The following is a 19,148-nucleotide window of genomic DNA, read 5'->3' on the forward strand; positions in this document are numbered from 1 at the left end:
AGGTAAAGGCATGAACGTTGTCGAGGAAACTGCTGTACTGTCTACCTTCACAGCATAAAGATACAGTTTAGAAAAGAAAAGTTGTATGGAAGTTATGGGTTTGGTGGCATGTGTTACAGATGAGGTCTAGGGAGGACCCACAAAACCAATCCACAAATTAACCACTTGAGTCCTAGCATAGCATCCCTATTCTGAAAATAGCCAATCTACAAGCTCACCAAATACCACACACACACACACACACACACACACACACACACACACAAAGCTAATCTGCAAGCTCGATCGACTAATTTTGGCGAAGAGATTTGGTGTACCTGGTGTAGAGGGGGAAAGGAACAGAAAAGGAGTGCACCAAGCATGTGCAAACTCCCTTGTCCCTTTGACATGTATGGAGGGTCCAAGTGGTTAACTTTTTGGTGAAGCAATGTTACAAGAAGGATGGAATTATAAATTGCAGATATGAGGTAGAACAGCTGTTCCAAACCAAGGACATTGTCCCTGAGTGGACAACTGGAATTACCAGAACTCCAAGGTTAAGAAGAATAGAAAGTTCAGCGGCACAGTGATTCTCAAACTTTTTAAATTCAAGGACCCCCGTAACTCAGAGTTACAGACCTGTAACTCAAAGTGGGTCCAGTTCCTTGAGGGAGGGACTCCCTCAAGGAACTGGACCCAATTTGAGAACCACTGCATTAGGTCGGGGACCTTGGTCAGGAACCCCTGAGAACAGAGGGTGATGTTTACAGCAACAGAAATGACCAATGGTTAGAAAGTTGGAATGGAAATGTTTGACTTGACATTGACTCAAAATCTTTGGAGAACAAGTATTTAACTTATAGACTGCGTCACAGAGTAGGGAGAACTTGTCAGGGCTGATGCTAGAGGGCAGGGTAGAGAAAGACAGAGTTATAGTTTGGAGGTGGAGAGCCTCCCTCCTCGGACTCCCAATCGCTTGGCAGAACCGACGGCTCGTCATCATGGAGACTTGTGATGTCATCGCACGGGCAATCGCACTTACTGAAGGTGAAGAACCTACACACACACACAAACACAGAGGAATAAAGTCAACCTGCTCATGATAAAACAGGATAATAGTTCAGTTAAGTAAGGGGTTAAGAGGTCAACAATTACCTGTTCAGTTTCCAGCTGGTCGGGCTACTGCTCCAAGTCTTAGTCAGGGGCTGCAGTTCCTCGGACGGTAGGACCATGCCACTGTCCCACTGCTCCTCCTGAAGCAATATAAAGTATAAACATTCAAGAGCATCAGAGAGTGTCTCTGCATGTGTGAGCGTGCATGTGAAAGCACACGTGTACTGTATGCGTTTCCTTACATCCAGACTGGCTGGCTCCTGGCAAGGTAGTTCCTCGAACGTCTGGAGTGTGGTCACACCCCTCATGTAACTGGAAGAATCGGGTCAAGATTGAAAACATTGATTAGACGAGTTCTGCCAAATGTTTTCTTCCTCTTCCTGACTACACTCATTGGTTTTTGTTTTAATGTATTACTTTTTTCCTCCACAAACTCATTAATCTCATTCCCCATCTTCCTGCCACTGCATTAGTTGCTCTGAAATGCCCTGCCCGTCCCCAACGTTAAGTTGCGTTGTATTTGTCCGAAAATGATACTTTTTTTTTAATGATTATGGCAAATAACCACAGAATGTCAATGCAGCTGCTCTATACATCTCCTTACAACAGTATTTTACCAGATTTTGCCGTTTGTGTTAAATAACACCATAAAACCGTCATCGCGGTTTTCATATCACGCACGCCCTAGAGGGCATTCGCGCACCACAAGGGGTGCACGCACCACAGTTTGGGAACCCCTGATCTAGTAAGTACATGTATCAGAATTGAGTACATGTATTGATAGAAAAGCAGGGAGACTACATGCAAAAAATATATAATACTTATAATTCTTTGTATTAGTTATATTCTTATTCATAACGAATCGTAAGAATAATGATAAATAAAAGCTAGTATCAAGAGAGCTTGAAGACGTTTTGTGACAACTGCATTGGTTCGGTTGTAAAGTAACAATGGCATTTGCACTGCGTTTTCCAACTAACTCTCGCAGTATATAAACCAAGTGTGATATATCCAGATTGTGACCTTGTTACATCCAGAACACTTTTCGATTAACCTTTATGATTGAAAAACACATCCGGGATAAGACAGTCTCACGCACGAATGAGTGTGCATGTGTGACAGGGTAAAGTATTACTTTAATGCTGTACTGTTTTATTTACTGTAAGCTTTTTCTTTCTTGTATTATTGCCATCACTGTGAATCTCTCAGAGTGAAATACTTAAAATGAGTTGTATCAATCATCACTAGTTTAATAGTATAGGTTATTTCTTCCCCTCTCTCTCGTCCTTACCCCAGATTGGTGACAGCATGTGGCTCACTGCTTTGTCTGTTTCCAGACATGAAAGACCCTAGAGGAATATAGTCCTTGCCATCCTGCAGTTCGAGGGCAGAAACAAGTGAGAAATCATCAGCGTTTCTAATATCATGGCGTTATTACTGTGTGTGTGTGTGTGTGTGTGTGTGTGTGTGTGTGTCTAACCTGTTGAACCCTCGCCTGTAGCAGGTCTCCCAGTGTTTCTACCAATTCCGTGAAGGTGGGTCGGTGTGAAGGGCTGGACTCCCAACAAGTCAGCATGGTGCTGTAACTGTGTGCAAGATACACTGACACTGTTATCAACAGACAAAGTTTTTTTACATACTATAATATAATATAAATGGTTTGTTATGTTGCAACATGATGACAAATACAAATGTGGAGAGAAGCTTAATTATTAATTGCCGTTTCTAACTGGGGTTAGAGTGTCGTGAAAACTATGAAGAAACCCACATCTCGGGTGTGCTGTGCTCCGGAGCCCGCATCCTTGTGCCGTCCTTCAGTCTATGGCAGAAGTCCTCGTCTATGTGAAGACCAGGGTATGGAGAGGCTCCTGATGAACAGATACACACACAGAGCATGACATCACAAACTTAATGCATACAGTCACTTCTGCGCACAGACATCCCCTTAAACGCACACATTCTCGAAATCACTCCCATATAAAGTATTCATTCAACTCAATTACAACTACAATGAGACTTTCTCATACATGCAGTGGTGGAAATTACTCTAGTACTGTATTTAAGTTCTTAAATACAATTTTTTTTTCTTTTACTCCACAACTATTTGAAAACTTTGATTAGTTTCTTGTTACTTTTTCTATGCTATTTTCGAATTTATGAAAGAGAAAAGGAAAAAAGAAAAATAGTTAAATTGGCCATTCATACTCAAGTAGAAATTTGAATACAGGACTTTTAATTTTACTTATTTCTACATTGTGGTATCGTTACTTTAACTTTATGTACATAAATTGGATACTTCTTCCACCACTGTGTACATATGCCTGTTGCCAGCTAGTTACCTAGAGAGAAAATCTCCCACAGCAGAACTCCAAACGACCACACGTCACTCTGGGTGGTGAACACCTTGTCAAAGATAGACTCTGGAGACATCCACTTCAGAGGGAGTCTGGCCTGCTCAGACAATCACAGTACAGGTCGAGGGTCACCAAGTGCTTGCGCACACACAAGTTTGAAAATGGTTAAAAGTCGAGATGTATGGATACCATTTTGTCCTTCCGATACCGATTCCGATACCCCTAACTTGCGTATTGGTCGATACCAAGTAGCTATATTATTTTAAACAATAACCTAAATTTCAGTTGTGTTAATAATGAACCATGGTCACCTGTAGATTTAGCCACATCTATAGATTTAGCCACAGTGTCTATTTAGCCACAGTGTGCTGTGGATTTTCATCTTTTGCCTGCCACAACTCCCTTGAACCTCTAGTCTAATATGACCGTGAACATCTCATTAATGTGAAAGGCCACGTGGCGCAATAGTTAAGCTGAGGTTTCAGAATCCAAAGCTTGCGTTTGAATTTTGTTCCCAGAGAATCCACGGACGATCATTGAAGTTACCAGATCTGGTATTACAAGACTTTCGCATTTAGGACGCTACTGTGCCTGCTTCTGTTGCCTGAAAATGCGCCTGTTCAATGTTGGAGCCAATCACTTGAGCCATGCTGGCATGCAAGCTGTAAAACTTAATCTTTTAGAATTTAGATAGAGCGTGTAAACAGTAAACCACAAACTTCCTGTTTACAAAACGTTAACAAGTCCTTCAGTGAGTCAACTCTTGTGAAAAGTACACAGTGTCATGGACGATAACAGTTTACAACAAGATTTTGAATGGTGATAATTGGTCTGTAGTTGTAACCTACAGAGGAACTGACCGTTTCATCGTATCCATAACGTCACTTGGCCATCCGAAAAATACATCTAAAAGCTTTAATTTTCAAAAAAGAAATCAACCATTATTGTTTTGTCCATATTCTCATTCTGGCATGCTTAGACAGAAAGATTGACGCCAGTGCAAACTTGGACAAAACAACCCCTGCTTTAAGAAGCACATATTTAATCACTGTACCACGGCCTCACATGTAGTCCTACCTAGACTGATTACTTGTTTAGCTGGATTGTTTAGCTGGATGGAACGGTGTGACTACTGTCTACTGTGCAAGGTGCGAATGCAATTCCGGTAGGAATGCAATGAGAGGCATCGGTCTTCTCTTCAAGGGTGTTTATTTATAAAAACGTCATTTGTGTTTCTCAATAGAAAAAAACTAATCCGTGACCCACAGTGACGTCAGGACTTAGGTACTCTATGGTGCAGTGTTGTTCTAGTTTTTATTTGTTGACGAAATTGTCAATATATTTAGTGTTAGTTTTAGTTGTCATAGCTTAGTTTTCATTTAGTTTCCATTTAGATTTCGTCAGTGAAAAAAAGGTAGTCGACGAACATTTTTTGTCATAGTTTTAGTCGACAAAACAATGGTTCGTCCCTGTCTTTTATGGTGCTTCTGTCTTCTATCGTGCTTCCTATGGTGCTTCCAATTGTGCTTCCCTGTATTGAACTGACACCCCCCCCCCCCCCTTTAAAAAGTAAGGCTTCCACCCCTGTTGAGAAACACTACAGTACGGTAGAAAGTACTCACATCTCCCTTGCGGACATAGTCAGGGTCTTTGTAGAGGTCACGGGCCAGGCCGAAGTCACAGATCTTCACTACTTTGTTCTCAGACAGCAGAATATTCCTGGCAGCCAGGTCACGGTGAATACACTGAAATATGGATAAGTACACAGAGAGATGACACAGCAGAAATTAATGACATACACTGTGTACACACGCTCACTCACAATCACGCTCACTCACACATACCTAGATACAGTATGCAGCAGTCGTGTACCATACCTTGCGAGAGGTCAGGAATTCCATTCCCCGTGCAACCTGGAAGCTGAACGATATGAGGTCCCCCAAAAACAAGGGAGAACCGGGGACAGACAGGGTGCCTGAAGACACAAGAGGAAACACAAAGTTATCTGATGTAACATTTCCTAAAGTTCCAGTCCCTAGGGTGTGTATTTACAAAGACAATGCCCCTGTCCAAACTATAAAGAGGGAGATTATACAGTAACCCTATTGAGCACATTGAGCCCTAAAATGAGGCACATTTGTCTTCCTTTTACACCTCACCTTGGTCCGGGTCCTTCTTGTCACCCTCATCCTCGAACCCTGATCTGATGCTACTGTGGCTGTTGGACACGTTGCTCACCCTGCCCTTCCCATGATCCTGCTCTCCAACCACCTGAAAGAGAGATGATAATACTTTAATAATACTTATTAATAACACTGTACTTTAAGGATATTTCACTTTCAAACATGTTTGTGGTCATTTTATTGTCTACTCAGGCTTTTGAAGGACAATATCGGTCACCAGAACAAAGGACGTGTATTTTCAATGAATCTAACATGAATCTACAATCTATATTTTCGTTGGGGAGATTTGGTGTAGACAGAGGGAAAAAAGGAGGGGACTAGAACAGAACCCTGGCAGAACTCGGTAAACTGTATAGGGTTTAAGTTGTTAATGAACAGTACAGTAAGAGACTGACAGATGCATGGGAGCGACCACTGTGCATGGAGCTGTGTGCAACTGAAGTCTTGCTCAGTTGCAGCCGTCGAGCCAAGGTCACAAAGTATATCCAGACTGACTTGCTGTGACATTCTGAGTCATTTCTGAGTTTAGTGACAGTAAACAACATGAGAAAAATAGGAAATGGGCCTCTTGATTCCGGGCAGATAACATCTTGGTATCTCAAACAGATTGCAGAAGTGAAGCTGTGAGTATGCACCATTTAATGTTTGTATGTTTGCGGTGAAGGGTGAGAACTTCAGGCCGAGAAGAAGCTAGATGTGAGATATGAAGTAATGTCTACAGTTGATACAAATAGGCTGGCCTACTCCACACGCAAGGTTAGTAGTTGAGTGTGTGTGTGTGTGTGTGTGTGTGTGTGTGTGTGCGTGCGTGCGTGCCACAAACACTACTCAAACACTACTCTGCACATGCACAAATGGGCATGTGGCAAAAGTTAGACTTCCTGAACTCACCCTGTCATGCATAAACACCTCTCTCTTGCTCTTCAAATAGGTGGAGAGATTTCCATACTGACAGTACTCCACTATGACCATCAGTGGTCCTACACACACACACACACACACACACACACACACACACACACACACACACACACACACACACACACACACGGGTGAGAATCATGGCAAGTTTCATTTAGTTTAAATGTAGCCTATTTGGCCTGTATATGGTTTTCATGTTCACTATGACCATCAGTGGTCCTACACACACACACACACACACACACACACACACACACACACACACACCCCACACACCCCCTACCTCCCGCCTTGGTGCAGGCTCCTAGCAGGTTGACAACATTCACATGGTGTCCAATGTGATTGAGGATCTTCAGTTCAGTCATCAGAGCCTTGTGCTCACTGGGTGTGGCGCCCTCTGGTGGACACAACACAAATCACACACCCACTGAAGCGCACAATGCTCTTATCTATATTGTCAAATTTCTGACATGTAATGCAGCACCTTATCCCTTATGCTATGCCTATTCCTATTGCATATGTAAATAATAATAATAAATATAATAATATAATAAAATAGTGAAAATTGAAAAAAAATCTATCTATTAATTGTAAGGGATGGTAACCAGAGAACTCGCTGGGGTACCAACTCGCCACGAAAAGTGCGGACATCTCGCCGGACATGTCGCCGCGAAGGTCCCCGAAATGTCGCCGGATATGTTTAAACATGAAAGTTTAAACTAGGGATGTCCCGATACACTTTTTTCGCTTCCGATCCGATCCCAATACCTCAATTTCTGTGTTAGCCGATACTGATACCGAATACCGATACCAGTGTCGTGATCTCATGTTGTGTTTATAGCTATCTAGCTATATATCTCGTGTTGTGTTTATAGCAGACTCCTCACTCAAATGTGCACTTGCAGTTTTGGGCAACTCCAAAGCAAACTTCAACATGTCCCAACATTTTATTTGCCTGCCATAGTGTCAACTCCTTACCCCTGTGTCGGATCGGTGGTTAGACTGGCATATTCACCGATACCGATATGACCCCATATGACAAATAAGGGCAGATCCGATACCGATACAGTATCGGGACATCTTTAGTTTAAACACACCTTTGAGAGCATAGTTGTTTAGTACTTCTCATTATGAACGCACCACCCCAAAGAGGGAAGACATATCCTGATAACAGATAACACAAGAGGTCAAACGTAGGAATGCAAAACTTAATTTGCTGAAACAATTTAAAAAAATCACACCTGTGTGAACTGAGTGGTGCACACCTTTTATAATTCAGTTTACTGTGGAGACACATGCTGGAACTTTTTACTTTGAAATGTTTTGTAGTTTCTGAGCTATTTGACTTAAATGCCCAATGCATTCTCTATGGCAATAGCACAAACCTTGGCATGCTACTAATCCTACATACTTAAACCTAGAAACTCCATTCAAACCTATTTAGGTTCATCTTACGGTGGACATGTTTGCCTGAAAAGGAATCTTTGAAATGTTTCATAGTTTTATAAATATAGTGCTTATCAGTATTTGCATTTAAAAAATATATTGTCAAAAATCACAAACAAAGATGAAAACCATGACATAAAAACACGACATACTGTAGTGTGCCGTTTTTCATGGTTTTCATCTTTTTGACATTGACAATACATGAACTTGGTGGGCCATTCATCCAAAATAATTAAATGCACTTGGCTCATGAACTTTACTCAATAATGTTGTTTGAGTCTGCTAGCAACCATCATAAACTGTTTTTTTTTTTTTTTATCCTCAGGGTACGTAAAGGTTCTTTCAATGCTGTACCTTTGAGCATCTTAACAGCCACGGTCGTGCAGCTGGTAGAGTTGTCTATGCCAAACGCTGACGCCTGCATGACCTTCCCAAAGGCGCCACGACCTAAAGGCTTCTCTGAAGAGAAAGGGATAGAGAATAAATTATAAACTGCTACATGTTGGACAGTGTGAGGGAGAGAGACAGAGACAGAAGCAGAGACAGAGAGCAGGAGGGGAGAGAATTAAAATATTTAGAGAAAGAGATGTGCGTGTTTGGTTTAAGCAGATTCATTAACTACAGTCAATAATAGATATGAGATGATTAGAAAGGACATTACACAGCTTATCTATGCAATCATATAAGTGATTTTCAGCTGTCAACAGGTTTCGGTGGAGTACATCCAGTCAGATCCCACCCAGGATAGTGAGAGCTGATTAGTAGGCCTAACAGTAAACATAGCTTACACACCCCTGGCAGGGTTGATTAGCTCACCACAGACGAGACACGCAGACACAAACTCTGATTAATGAAATGAGAGGCACTCCCAATAATATATGATAAGACCTATGAGAAAGTGGCCTTATATGTTTGGAGATTTAAATAGATTATTTTTTTCCCCTCCACATTGTATCTCTTTCCCTCATTCCTCTCAGTTTGCACAGTCATCAAGCTCTGAATCCCAGAACTGGACCGCTAACAGTGGAATAGCAACCGTTTCAGCGGAACTCTGCATTGGCATTGGCTGTGTTCACCATGAAGTATACCTAGCTTGAGCCGCTCCCTGGGGAACTCCCATTGGCTGGGGTCGTACTGCAGTCTATCACACTGCTCCTCCGCTGGCCCCTCCCCCGTGTCCAGGGTGATTGACAGGTACCCTGGCTTGGAGCTGGAGCGGCTGGGCTGGGAGGGGGAGAGAGAAACAGAACAAATATAGGAGACATGTTTTCTAATACCGGTAACTGGAGAAAATTGTGTTTAGATTTTTAAATCCGTTATAGGCACCTCAACACATTAGAAACAATCTTTATTTTTTGGCTTCCAAACGGTTACGGTTACGGTTGAATTGTCTGGAACCAGTGGCTCAGTGTGTTAGAACACTGGCCACATGTTTGGGAGATGGTGAGTTCAAACCCCACTCAAGTCTTTACTTTCAAGACCAATTTCAGAAGAATAAAACAAACAAAAAAGCAGTGTGAATTGTATGGAGCCAGTGGCTCAGTGTGTTAGAACGCTGCCACATGATTGGGAGATGTGACACTTTGCATTCCACACTAACATCAAGTAGCACAGAAAAGCTGTGTTGTAGTAACCAGCAGTTAGCTCAGTGTGATGAGTGGCTGTGCTTGTGTAGCCTGGTTAATAAACCAGACCGAATCAGCCGTTGGCAAAGATAAATTGCCTGCCGGCGGATTACGGTCTGGAGAGGCTCAATTGTACGCCCATTTCCTACACGAGAGAAATGGGGCGGCCAATCGGGACATGGTATGCAATATGGGCGGGCTTTGGTACAGTGACTTTCAATGCTTGAGACCTTTGACTGACAGTAGCTCTGACCAATTGCGTCAAAGAGAAAATGTTTCAACCCGCCCCCCTGGAAATGAAATCCAAGCTGAGCCTCCCCAGACTAATATCCCGCGGTCCGTGCGATATTAGTCTGGTTTATTAACCAGGCTAGTGCTTGTGATCCACAGGTCCAGGGTTCAAATCCCACATTAGTCATGTGGCTCTGTGACACTTTGCTTTGCACACTGACTTTCAGAAGGACAACTTTAAAGCAGCACAGAAATTCCCCATGATTGTGTGCCTCAGTGGCCCAACGGGTAAGTCAAATGATATCTGTAGTATACCTAGTAGAAGTGTGCCGGTTCAAACCCGACATACTCCTAGTAGGGCGGTCATGGTTCAAATCACACACAGTGGATAATTGTTATCCATAGATCACTGACACTGTCCATATCCTAGTAGAAGTATGCCGGCCACATACTCCTAGTAGGATGCTGAGTAGGTAGAAGTGTGTGCAATTAAGAGCCCTGGTGGATAAATCAGATAATATCCATAGAATACCTAGTAGAAGTCTGCCGGTTCAAACCCAACATAGGATGGTGCTGGTTCAAATCACCATCACCTAGAGTAGGTATGACTGTGTGCCGTTAAGTGGCCCGGTGGATAAATCAGATAATATCCATAGAATACTTAGTGGGATGACAGGAGGAGAGTAGGCGAGGGGGCCCCAGGCAGGAGGAGAGTAGACGAGGGGGGGTCAGGCAGGAGGAGAGTAGGTGAGGGGACCCCAGGCAGGAGGAGAGTAGGCGAGGTGGCCCCAGGCAGGAGAAGAGTAGGCGAGGGGGGGTCAGGCAGGAGGAGAGTAGGTGAGGTGGCCCCAGGCAGAAAGAGAGTAGGCGAGGGGGCCCCAGGCAGGAGGAGAGTAGGCGAGGGGACCCCAGGCAGGAGGAGAGTAGGCGAGGGGACCCCAGGCAGGAGGAGAGTAGGTGAGGGGGCCCCAGGCAGGAGGAGAGTAGGCGAGGGGTCCCCAGGCAGGAGGAGAGTAGGTGAGGGGGGGTCAGGCAGGAGGAGAGTAGGCGAGGGGACCCCAGGCAGGAGGAGAGTAGGCGAGGGGACCCCAGGCAGGAGGAGAGTAGGCGAGGGGACCCCAGGCAGGAGGAGAGTAGGCGAGGGGACCCCAGGCAGGAGGAGAGTAGGCGAGGGGGCCCCAGGCAGGAGGAGAGTAGGCGAGGGGTCCCCAGGCAGGAGAAGAGTAGGCGAGGGGGGGTCAGGCAGGAGGAGAGTAGGCGAGGGGGCCCCAGGCAGGAGGAGAGTAGGCGAGGGGACCCCAGGCAGGAGGAGAGTAGGCGAGGGGACCCCAGGCAGGAGGAGAGTAGGTGAGGGGGCCCCAGGCAGGAGGAGAGTAGGCGAGGGGTCCCCAGGCAGGAGAAGAGTAGGCGAGGGGGGGTCAGGCAGGAGGAGAGTAGGCGAGGGGGCCCCAGGCAGGAGGAGAGTAGGCGAGGGGTCCCCAGGCAGGAGGAGAGTAGGTGAGGGGGCCCCAGGCAGGAGGAGAGTAGGCGAGGGGGCCCCAGGCAGGAGGAGAGTAGGCGAGGGGGCCCCAGCCAGGAGGAGAGTAGGCGAGGGGGCCCCAGGCAGGAGGAGAGTAGGCGAGGGGGCCCCAGGCAGGAGGAGAGTAGGCGAGGGGGCCCCAGGCAGGAGGAGAGTAGGCGAGGGGGCCCCAGCCAGGAGGAGAGTAGGCGAGGGGGCCCCAGGCAGGAGGAGAGTAGGCGAGGGGGCCCCAGGCAGGAAGAGAGTAGGCGAGGGGTCCCCAGGCAGGAGGAGAGTAGGCGAGGGGTCCCCAGGCAGGAGGAGAGTAGGCGAGGGGTCCCCAGGCAGGAAGAGAGTAGGCGAGGGGGCCCCAGGCAGGAGGAGAGTAGGCGAGGGGGCCCCAGGCAGGAAGAGAGTAGGCGAGGGGGCCACAGGCAGGAGGTGAGTAAAAAATCACTTTCACCTAGAAACTCCATTCACTCCATTTTTTATTATTCAGCTTACTGTGGAGACACATGCTGGAACTTTTTTTTTTTTAAATGTTTTGTAGTTATTGTGGGCTCGCCACAGCGAGCACACACTAGTTATTGTGGGCTCGCCACAGCAAGCACACACTAGTTATTGCCAATTTATATTTATCTATTTATTTATTCCAATTTCCACCCTTTTTTTCGGTTTCTTACTACTACATACTTTATGCTAGAAATTTTGTTCAAACTTCAAACTGTTCAGCTCTTTGCAGTTATTTTTGCAAACATTTGAATTTTTACAAAGTTTTATACTTTTTATACTTTTTATACTTTTTTTTACATCCTTTATAATGAGAGTCGATGGAAGAAAGGTCCCATTTTTCACAGTTAACTTTTTTGAGCTCTTATTACTCCGTCATACTTTCACTTTGAAACTTCATTTAAACTTTATAATGTTCATCTATCTTTGAACTTTCATTGGTGAAAAAGTTGTTTTGAAAAAGTTTATACTTTTTAAAATATTTAACTTTATTTATAGTTTTTTCCTCCCATCGACAATGTATGGGATTTATCTCTAAATCAACCTCACTTTTGCAGCCTCATTACTCTGGCATACTTTGTCGTAGAAACGTGATTTAAACTTTAAAAAGCTCACACGACTCTGGACCTTTTCGTGGTTCAAACCGTATTCGAATATACGTTAAACGGTTTTTCCGAAATCGCAATTCAATCGCAGGCCGTTTCGCCTAATTAGTGCCAACTTAGAGTGCGGGGCTTCTTTGACTAGATAGAGTGTGGAAACTGAAAAAAACTTTTTATTTATTTATTTTTTCCAAAAAAAAAATAAAAAAAAGAAGAAAATAAACTTTAAAAACTTTAAAAACTTTAAAAACTTTAAAAACTTTAAAAAATGAAAAAAAATGAAAAAAATGAAAAAAATGAAAAAATATTAAAACTTAAAAATAAAAAACTTAAACTTTTTTTTTTTTTTTTTTTTTTTTTACTTAAAAAGAAAAAACTTAAATTTCTTCATTTACAGGTCCTTTCGTGTAAAGTAGAGAAGAGAAACACAAAAGCACAAAAATAGCAATTTTGAATTACCGGTATTTGCTTTGATTTTTTTGCTGACCTCCCACATTTAATTCGATAATTAACAAAAAACAGTGTTGGATCTGTAAGGATCCATATGGTTACATGTGCGTGCGTGTGTGTGTGCATGCTTCGATATTTTTTATCCTATTTTTTTCCTATTTTTTTTCCTATTTTTTCCCCTATTTTTTTCACTATTTCCCCCCTATTTTTTCCTATTTTTTTCCCTATTTTTTTCCCTATTTTTTCCCCTATTTTTCCCCCCTATTTTTCCTATTTTTTTTCTTATTATTTCTCATTTCTCATTTCTTATTATTTCTCATTTCTTATTATTTTTCATTTCTTCATTTACAGGTCCTTTCATGTAAAGTAATATATAAAGAAGAGAAACACAAAAGCACAAAAATAGCAATTTTGAATTACCGGTATTTGCTTAGATTTTTTTGCCGACCTCCCACATTTAATTCGATGATTAACAAAAAACAGTGTTGGATCTGTAAGGATCCATATGGTTACATGTGCGTGTGTGTGCATGCTTCGATATTTTTTTCCTATTTTTGTTCCCTATTTTCTTTTCCTATTTTTTTCTTATTTTCTTTCCCTATTTCTTTCTTTGAATTTTTCATATTTTTTCCTATTTTCTTTCTTATTATTTCTCATTTCTTATTATTTCTCATTTCTCATTTCTTATTATTTCTCATTTCTTATTATTTCTCATTTCTCATTTCTTATTATTTCTCATTTCAATTGCGGTAATGTGTGTGACAAATCTCACAAATCTCACAAATCTCACAAATTCAAAACAAATCTCAAATCGAACAAAATCTCAAATCGAACAAATCTCAAATCGAACAACTCGAATCGAACAAATCTCAAATCGAACAAAATCTCAAATCAAACAAATCTCAAATCGAACAAATCGAATCGAACAAATCTCAAATCGAACAAATCTCCAATCGACAAATCGAACAAATTATGAAAAACGAGGATTTTGTAGGGAGATGTAACACACTGCACACTGCACAAGGGAGATGTAACACACTGCATGCATCTAAACCACCACACGATGGCGCAGTAGCAACAACAGACCACCTGTTACACTCCACACTGTGCAGATCATATAGACCGATTCCGTAGCGGGTCTCATGGTCGCAGCCTACGTATTTCCTGTAGGCGGACTCGACGTAGCTGCGGGGGTAAAACCCTCACCAGGCGCATCTCTTCCACTACAGTGAACGGCAGAGTGACTGATGTTAGTTTGCCTCAAACTTTACTCTTTTACCTGCTTTTTTACTAACACTAACATTACAAAGATGCCCAGAACATCGAGATGAACCTGTGTAGTTTATGGCTGCTCCAACAGTAGTGGCAACATAAAAATAAAATAAAAACGGAATGTCTAATATCCACCGCGGTGGCGGAGACCAGAGCCATTGAGTAATGGTTGAGACGAAGCAGTGAAAGATACATAACGCCAGTCTTACCCAATACCAAATATTTCTGTTTTATTAACACAAGGCTGCTGTACTTTATACCTCATACTTTAAATGCTTAGTATGAGGTATAAAATACAGCAGCCTTGTGTTCATAAAACAGAAAGATTGGGTATTGGGTAAGACTGAAATTATGTATCTTTCAGGACCCTTCACTGCTTTGTCTCAACCATTACTCAATGGCTCTGGTCTCAGCCACCACGGTGGATATTTTGACATTCCGTTTTTATTTATGTTTATGTTGCCACTACTGTTGGAGCAGTCATAAACTACACAGGTTCATCTCGATGTTCTGGGCATCTTTGTAATGTTAGTGTTAGTAAAAAAGCAGGTAAAGGAGTAAAGTTTGAGGCAAACTAACATCAGTCACTCTGCCGTTCACTGTAGTGGAAGAGGTGCGCCTGGTGAGGGTTTTATCCCCGCAGCTACGTCGAGTCCGCCTACAGGAAATACGTAGGCTGCGACCATGAGACCAGCTACGGAATCGGTCTATAGTCCTGCGAGACTTTGGGACGGGAGTTGAGTTGCTGCGTGAGATCCAAGATGGCGGAATAAACAAACCTATAAGGCTGATACAGACGGCCACAGACACACACGTCCTTGTGTTTATTAATATAAGTGTTTATAACCAACCGAAGGGTGAAATAATGCACGTGCGTGCGTGCGTGTGTGCGTGCAGTGTTGGGGAGTATTAAGCTACATGTAGCTGAGCTACGTAGATTAGCTACATTTTGCTGTAGCTTGTGGTATTTTAGCTACATTCATATTTGTGTACCTCGTCAAGTAGCTCAGCTACTTTTTGGGTCATTTTTTGTAGCTTAGCTACTCAAGTTACAAGCTACAATTTTGGGCAATAACATGAAATTTATTCATTTTGACCATTGGTTGCTGTGTTAATTCTTGTACTAGAACCCCCTTTGAAAAATCAAGGACTGTTCCTTTTTCTGATTGCTTTGAGGGCATGTCAGCACTTGACAAGCCAACAGCTGCCTCTAATTGGCCTCTGATTGGCTCTGGTATCACAGGGTGGGAGGGGTCTTCCAGAGGGGAGCAGGGGTCTCCCAGAGGGGAGGAGGGGTCTCCCAGAGGGGAGCAGGGGTCTCCCAGAGGGGAGGAGGGGTCTCCCAGAGGGGAGCAGTGGGGAGGAGGGGTCTTCCAGAGGGGAGCAGGGTGGGGGGGTCTCCCAGAGGGGAGCAGGGTGAGGAGGGGTCTCCCAGAGGGGAGCAGGGTGGGGGGTCTCCCAGAGGGGAGCAGGGTGAGGAGGGGTCTCCCAGAGGGGAGCAGGGTGGGAGGGGGCGTCTCCCAGAGGGGAGCAGGGTGGGAGGAGGGGTCTCCCAGAGGGGAGCAGGGTGGGAGGGGTCTCCCAGAGGGGAGCAGGGTGGGAGGAGGGGTCTCCCAGAGGGGAGCAGGGTGAGGAGGGGTCTCCCAGAGGGGAGTAGGGGTCTCCCAGAGGGGAGCAGGGTGAGGAGGGGTCTCCCAGAGGGGAGCAGGGGGAGGAGGGGTCTCCCAGAGGGGAGCAGGGTGGGAGGGGTCTCCCAGAGGGGAGCAGGGGGAGGAGGGGTCTCCCAGAGGGGAGCAGGGGGAGGAGGGGTCTCCGAGAGGGGAGCAGGGTGGGAGGGGTCTCCCAGAGGGGAGCAGGGGTCTCCCAGAGGGGAGGAGGGGTCTCCTGCATGTACATTCTCAATTTAACGCTGAAAAATAAAAAGTAGCTGAGCTACTTTTTCCTATGTAGCTGTAGCTTTACAAGCTACATTTCTCCAGGGGTAGCTATGTAGCTTGATCAAACTACTGCCATGGTGAGCTACTTGTAGCTTTACAAGCTACGCTTTCAAAGTAACTTCCCCAACACTGCGTGCGTGCGTGTGTGTGTGTGTGTGTGTGTGTGTGAGTGTGTGTGTGTGTGTGTGCGTGTGGTGAGCTGTTACATCAACAGTGCATGATCCAGTCACTTATCACTCTGACCAACGGACCAATGACGGACGGACTAGTTGAACAGGTGACCGGATCCAGTGGGCGGGGCTTTGGATTTAAATAGGAGCGGCCATGTTGTTTCCAGCATGCTGTTTGATTTGGGATCCAGGCTGTTTCACTGCATGCTGTCTGGGAGCCAAGCTGTTTGTTCCAAGGTAAGAAGCGTTTGTTTGAGGAACACGGTTTTATAGAGTATTTATAGGACTGTTTATTGTGACACTAAATGGACATTGGACAACAATGTCAGCAATGTTTGTCCTTTTAGGCCTCATTCACACATAAAGAACACATGTTCTGTTGCCCTGCCTGTGTTTGATGGCTGCCTCAATGCTTTTCCAATGGGAGGCACATGGTTTGACCAACACTTATGTTTGATTGCCCCCCTCCATCAAATACAAATGTTTGGTCAAACCATGCGACTTCCATTGGAAAGGCATTGAGGTGGCCATCAAACACAGAACACATGTTTATGTGTGACTGAGGCCTTGGGCCTCGATCACACATAAAAAAACATTTGTCTTGTGTCTTGTCTGTGTTTAATGGCCGCCCCAATGCATTTCCAATGGGAGGCACATGGTTTAACCAAACATTTGTGTTTGATGGAGGGGGGCAATCAAACAAGTGTTTGGTCAAACCATGTGACTCATTGGAAAAGCATTGAGGTGGCCATCAAACACAGAACATTTTGTGTGAAACATTTGTCTTGTCTGTGTTTAATGGCCGCCCCAATGTATTTCCAATGGAAGTCACATGGTTTGACCAAACATTTGGTCAAACCAAATGTGGGGATGGGGACGGAACACAGCCATCAAACAAATGTTTGCTCAAACCATGTGCCATCAAACACAGACAAGACGGGTGTTTTTTAGGTGTGATGGAGGCCTTAGAGAAGGAAGCTAACTAACAAACCATGGTTCCCAACAGTGGTGGAAAGTAAATCATTACCTTTACTCAAGTATAGTATAGAAAATATACTCTATTTGGAAACTTAAAGGTATATTCAGTGATTTCACTTAATTCAAATATCACTTATTTTTTTGTTTTGTTGTGATAATCCTCCCTACTATAGAGTGTGCTGGCCATATAAGGAGTTCCTCCCTGTCCCCAGTTAACCCCTGGGGGTCAAAAAACCTTAGGTTTCGTTTTTGACTCTCTATCCTGATTGGACGAAAGGCTGGGTCCCACAGCCAAAAACGAAACCTAAGGTTTTTGAGTGAAATCACTGAATATACCTTTAACTAGTTTGTAGAATTATTACTAAACATACTAGCCATTTACCACTACAGCCATATTTTGGCCATTTGAAAATGGCTGATCTACAAGCTCACAATGCATTGTGAATGTGACACATTGTGAGCTTTTAGATCTGCTATTTTCAAAAAGTTTCTTTCTGTTCAAAATGACCAAGTATGCAGATTGTCCCATTTGAAATGTTTAAGTACATTTTGATGCCAAAACCTTTTTACTTTGACTCAAGTTATATAATGTAGATTTTGAAGTTTAGATTTTCCCCCCCCCAATATCTTAAAGGGATAATTCACTTTAAAAAACTAACTTTTTGTCATTGTATTATCTACTCGGGCTGATGTGAACACTACAGACAGTTTTTAAGTTACTTTATTCAGTAATTGGATATTAAATATTTTACTGCCCTGACCCCTTCCTATGCAAACTTCAAAATCAATTTTAACCATGAGAGATTCATCAAACGCTCAACTTATTTCCTGGTGACTGATGGTGTCCTTCAAATACATGAGTGGGCTGTGCCTTTTCATTTAGCCTACTGTTCTTATTTATCTTTTAATAATTATTTTGTAAAATGCCCTCCAGAAGGAGGCCGGAACAGACTAAAGCATCAAAAATAAATAAGAACGGTAGGCTAAATGAAAAGCCATGGCCCTCTCACGTATTTGAAAGACCATCAGTCACCAGAAAAAAGGTTGGGTGTTTTCGATCAATCTATCATGGTTAAAATAGAGTTTGAAGTTACAATGGGTTTGTATAGGAAAGGGGCGAGACAGCTAAAATTAATATATAATATCTACATACTGAATCAAGCAACTTAAAAGCTGTCTGCTGTGCTCACATAAGCCTGAGTAGAGGATAAAGTGAAATATCCTTTTAATATTATATGAATTTTACAATGTATGAAATCTTACAGGTTAATCATGTGACCTTGGTGTCATGTGTGACCTTGGATGGGGTCATCAGGAGATGGCTGGTATTGGTAATAGTGTCTACTCGACTGAGCTGAAACGTATAACGGTGTCAACGAACGCTCCCTGAGATCACGAGGCGTACGGTGCTCGGGACGTATTGTGCCATACAACCTACGCGGCTCTATTAATACCGGCTATCTTCAACCGAGCGACGGAAGGCCCCCCCATGGTACGTACCTGGATTACATGTGGCTGTAGTAGAAACAAGGGCTGTGTCACCATTACATGTTAAGTTGACCATTCATTGTCATACAGTACATATGATTGCGATTAACACATGAATACAAATAAGTTTAAGGCTTTTAGTCTTCATAAACAAGCTACACGAGGCAGATATGACTAATTATATGCCTTAATTACTTATACTTTGCCAAAAAATACACTTCACCCCTTTTGCAACCAAATCTTATTTTAATTATGTTTGGGAGAAACACCTTACTGAGGTTATGTGTTTTTAGTATATCAAAGTGTCCATGATGTCATGGACACTTCCTACCCAGACTACAATTCCCATAATGCTTTGGTGCACTGCTCCTTGTGCATAGGGGGAGGGCTG

General features: G+C 43.5%; 1 protein-coding gene across 1 annotated transcript in view; it reads right to left on the reverse strand.

Moving 5' to 3' along the window:
• Positions 1 to 696: 696 nt before the first annotated feature.
• flt1 (fms related receptor tyrosine kinase 1) overlaps positions 697 to 19,148 on the reverse strand; it is a 133,276-nt gene continuing 114,824 nt past the window's right edge. Inside the window, exons 17-30 of the mRNA XM_083778669.1 lie at positions 9,085 to 9,220; positions 8,351 to 8,455; positions 6,834 to 6,947; positions 6,521 to 6,609; positions 5,606 to 5,717; positions 5,324 to 5,421; positions 5,069 to 5,191; positions 3,432 to 3,543; positions 2,861 to 2,960; positions 2,573 to 2,678; positions 2,384 to 2,466; positions 1,335 to 1,404; positions 1,135 to 1,232; positions 697 to 1,035 (exon numbers count right to left, since the gene is read on the reverse strand). Coding sequence (XP_083634795.1) covers positions 882 to 1,035; positions 1,135 to 1,232; positions 1,335 to 1,404; positions 2,384 to 2,466; positions 2,573 to 2,678; positions 2,861 to 2,960; positions 3,432 to 3,543; positions 5,069 to 5,191; positions 5,324 to 5,421; positions 5,606 to 5,717; positions 6,521 to 6,609; positions 6,834 to 6,947; positions 8,351 to 8,455; positions 9,085 to 9,220 — 1,500 coding nt within the window. The 3' untranslated portion in view covers positions 697 to 881. The remainder of the gene's footprint in view (positions 1,036 to 1,134; positions 1,233 to 1,334; positions 1,405 to 2,383; positions 2,467 to 2,572; positions 2,679 to 2,860; positions 2,961 to 3,431; positions 3,544 to 5,068; positions 5,192 to 5,323; positions 5,422 to 5,605; positions 5,718 to 6,520; positions 6,610 to 6,833; positions 6,948 to 8,350; positions 8,456 to 9,084; positions 9,221 to 19,148) is intronic.

The sequence above is a fragment of the Protomyctophum parallelum genome, assembly GCF_964188405.1.
Source record: "Protomyctophum parallelum genome assembly, chromosome: 12".
In the NCBI taxonomy this organism is placed as follows: Eukaryota; Metazoa; Chordata; class Actinopteri; order Myctophiformes; family Myctophidae; genus Protomyctophum; species Protomyctophum parallelum.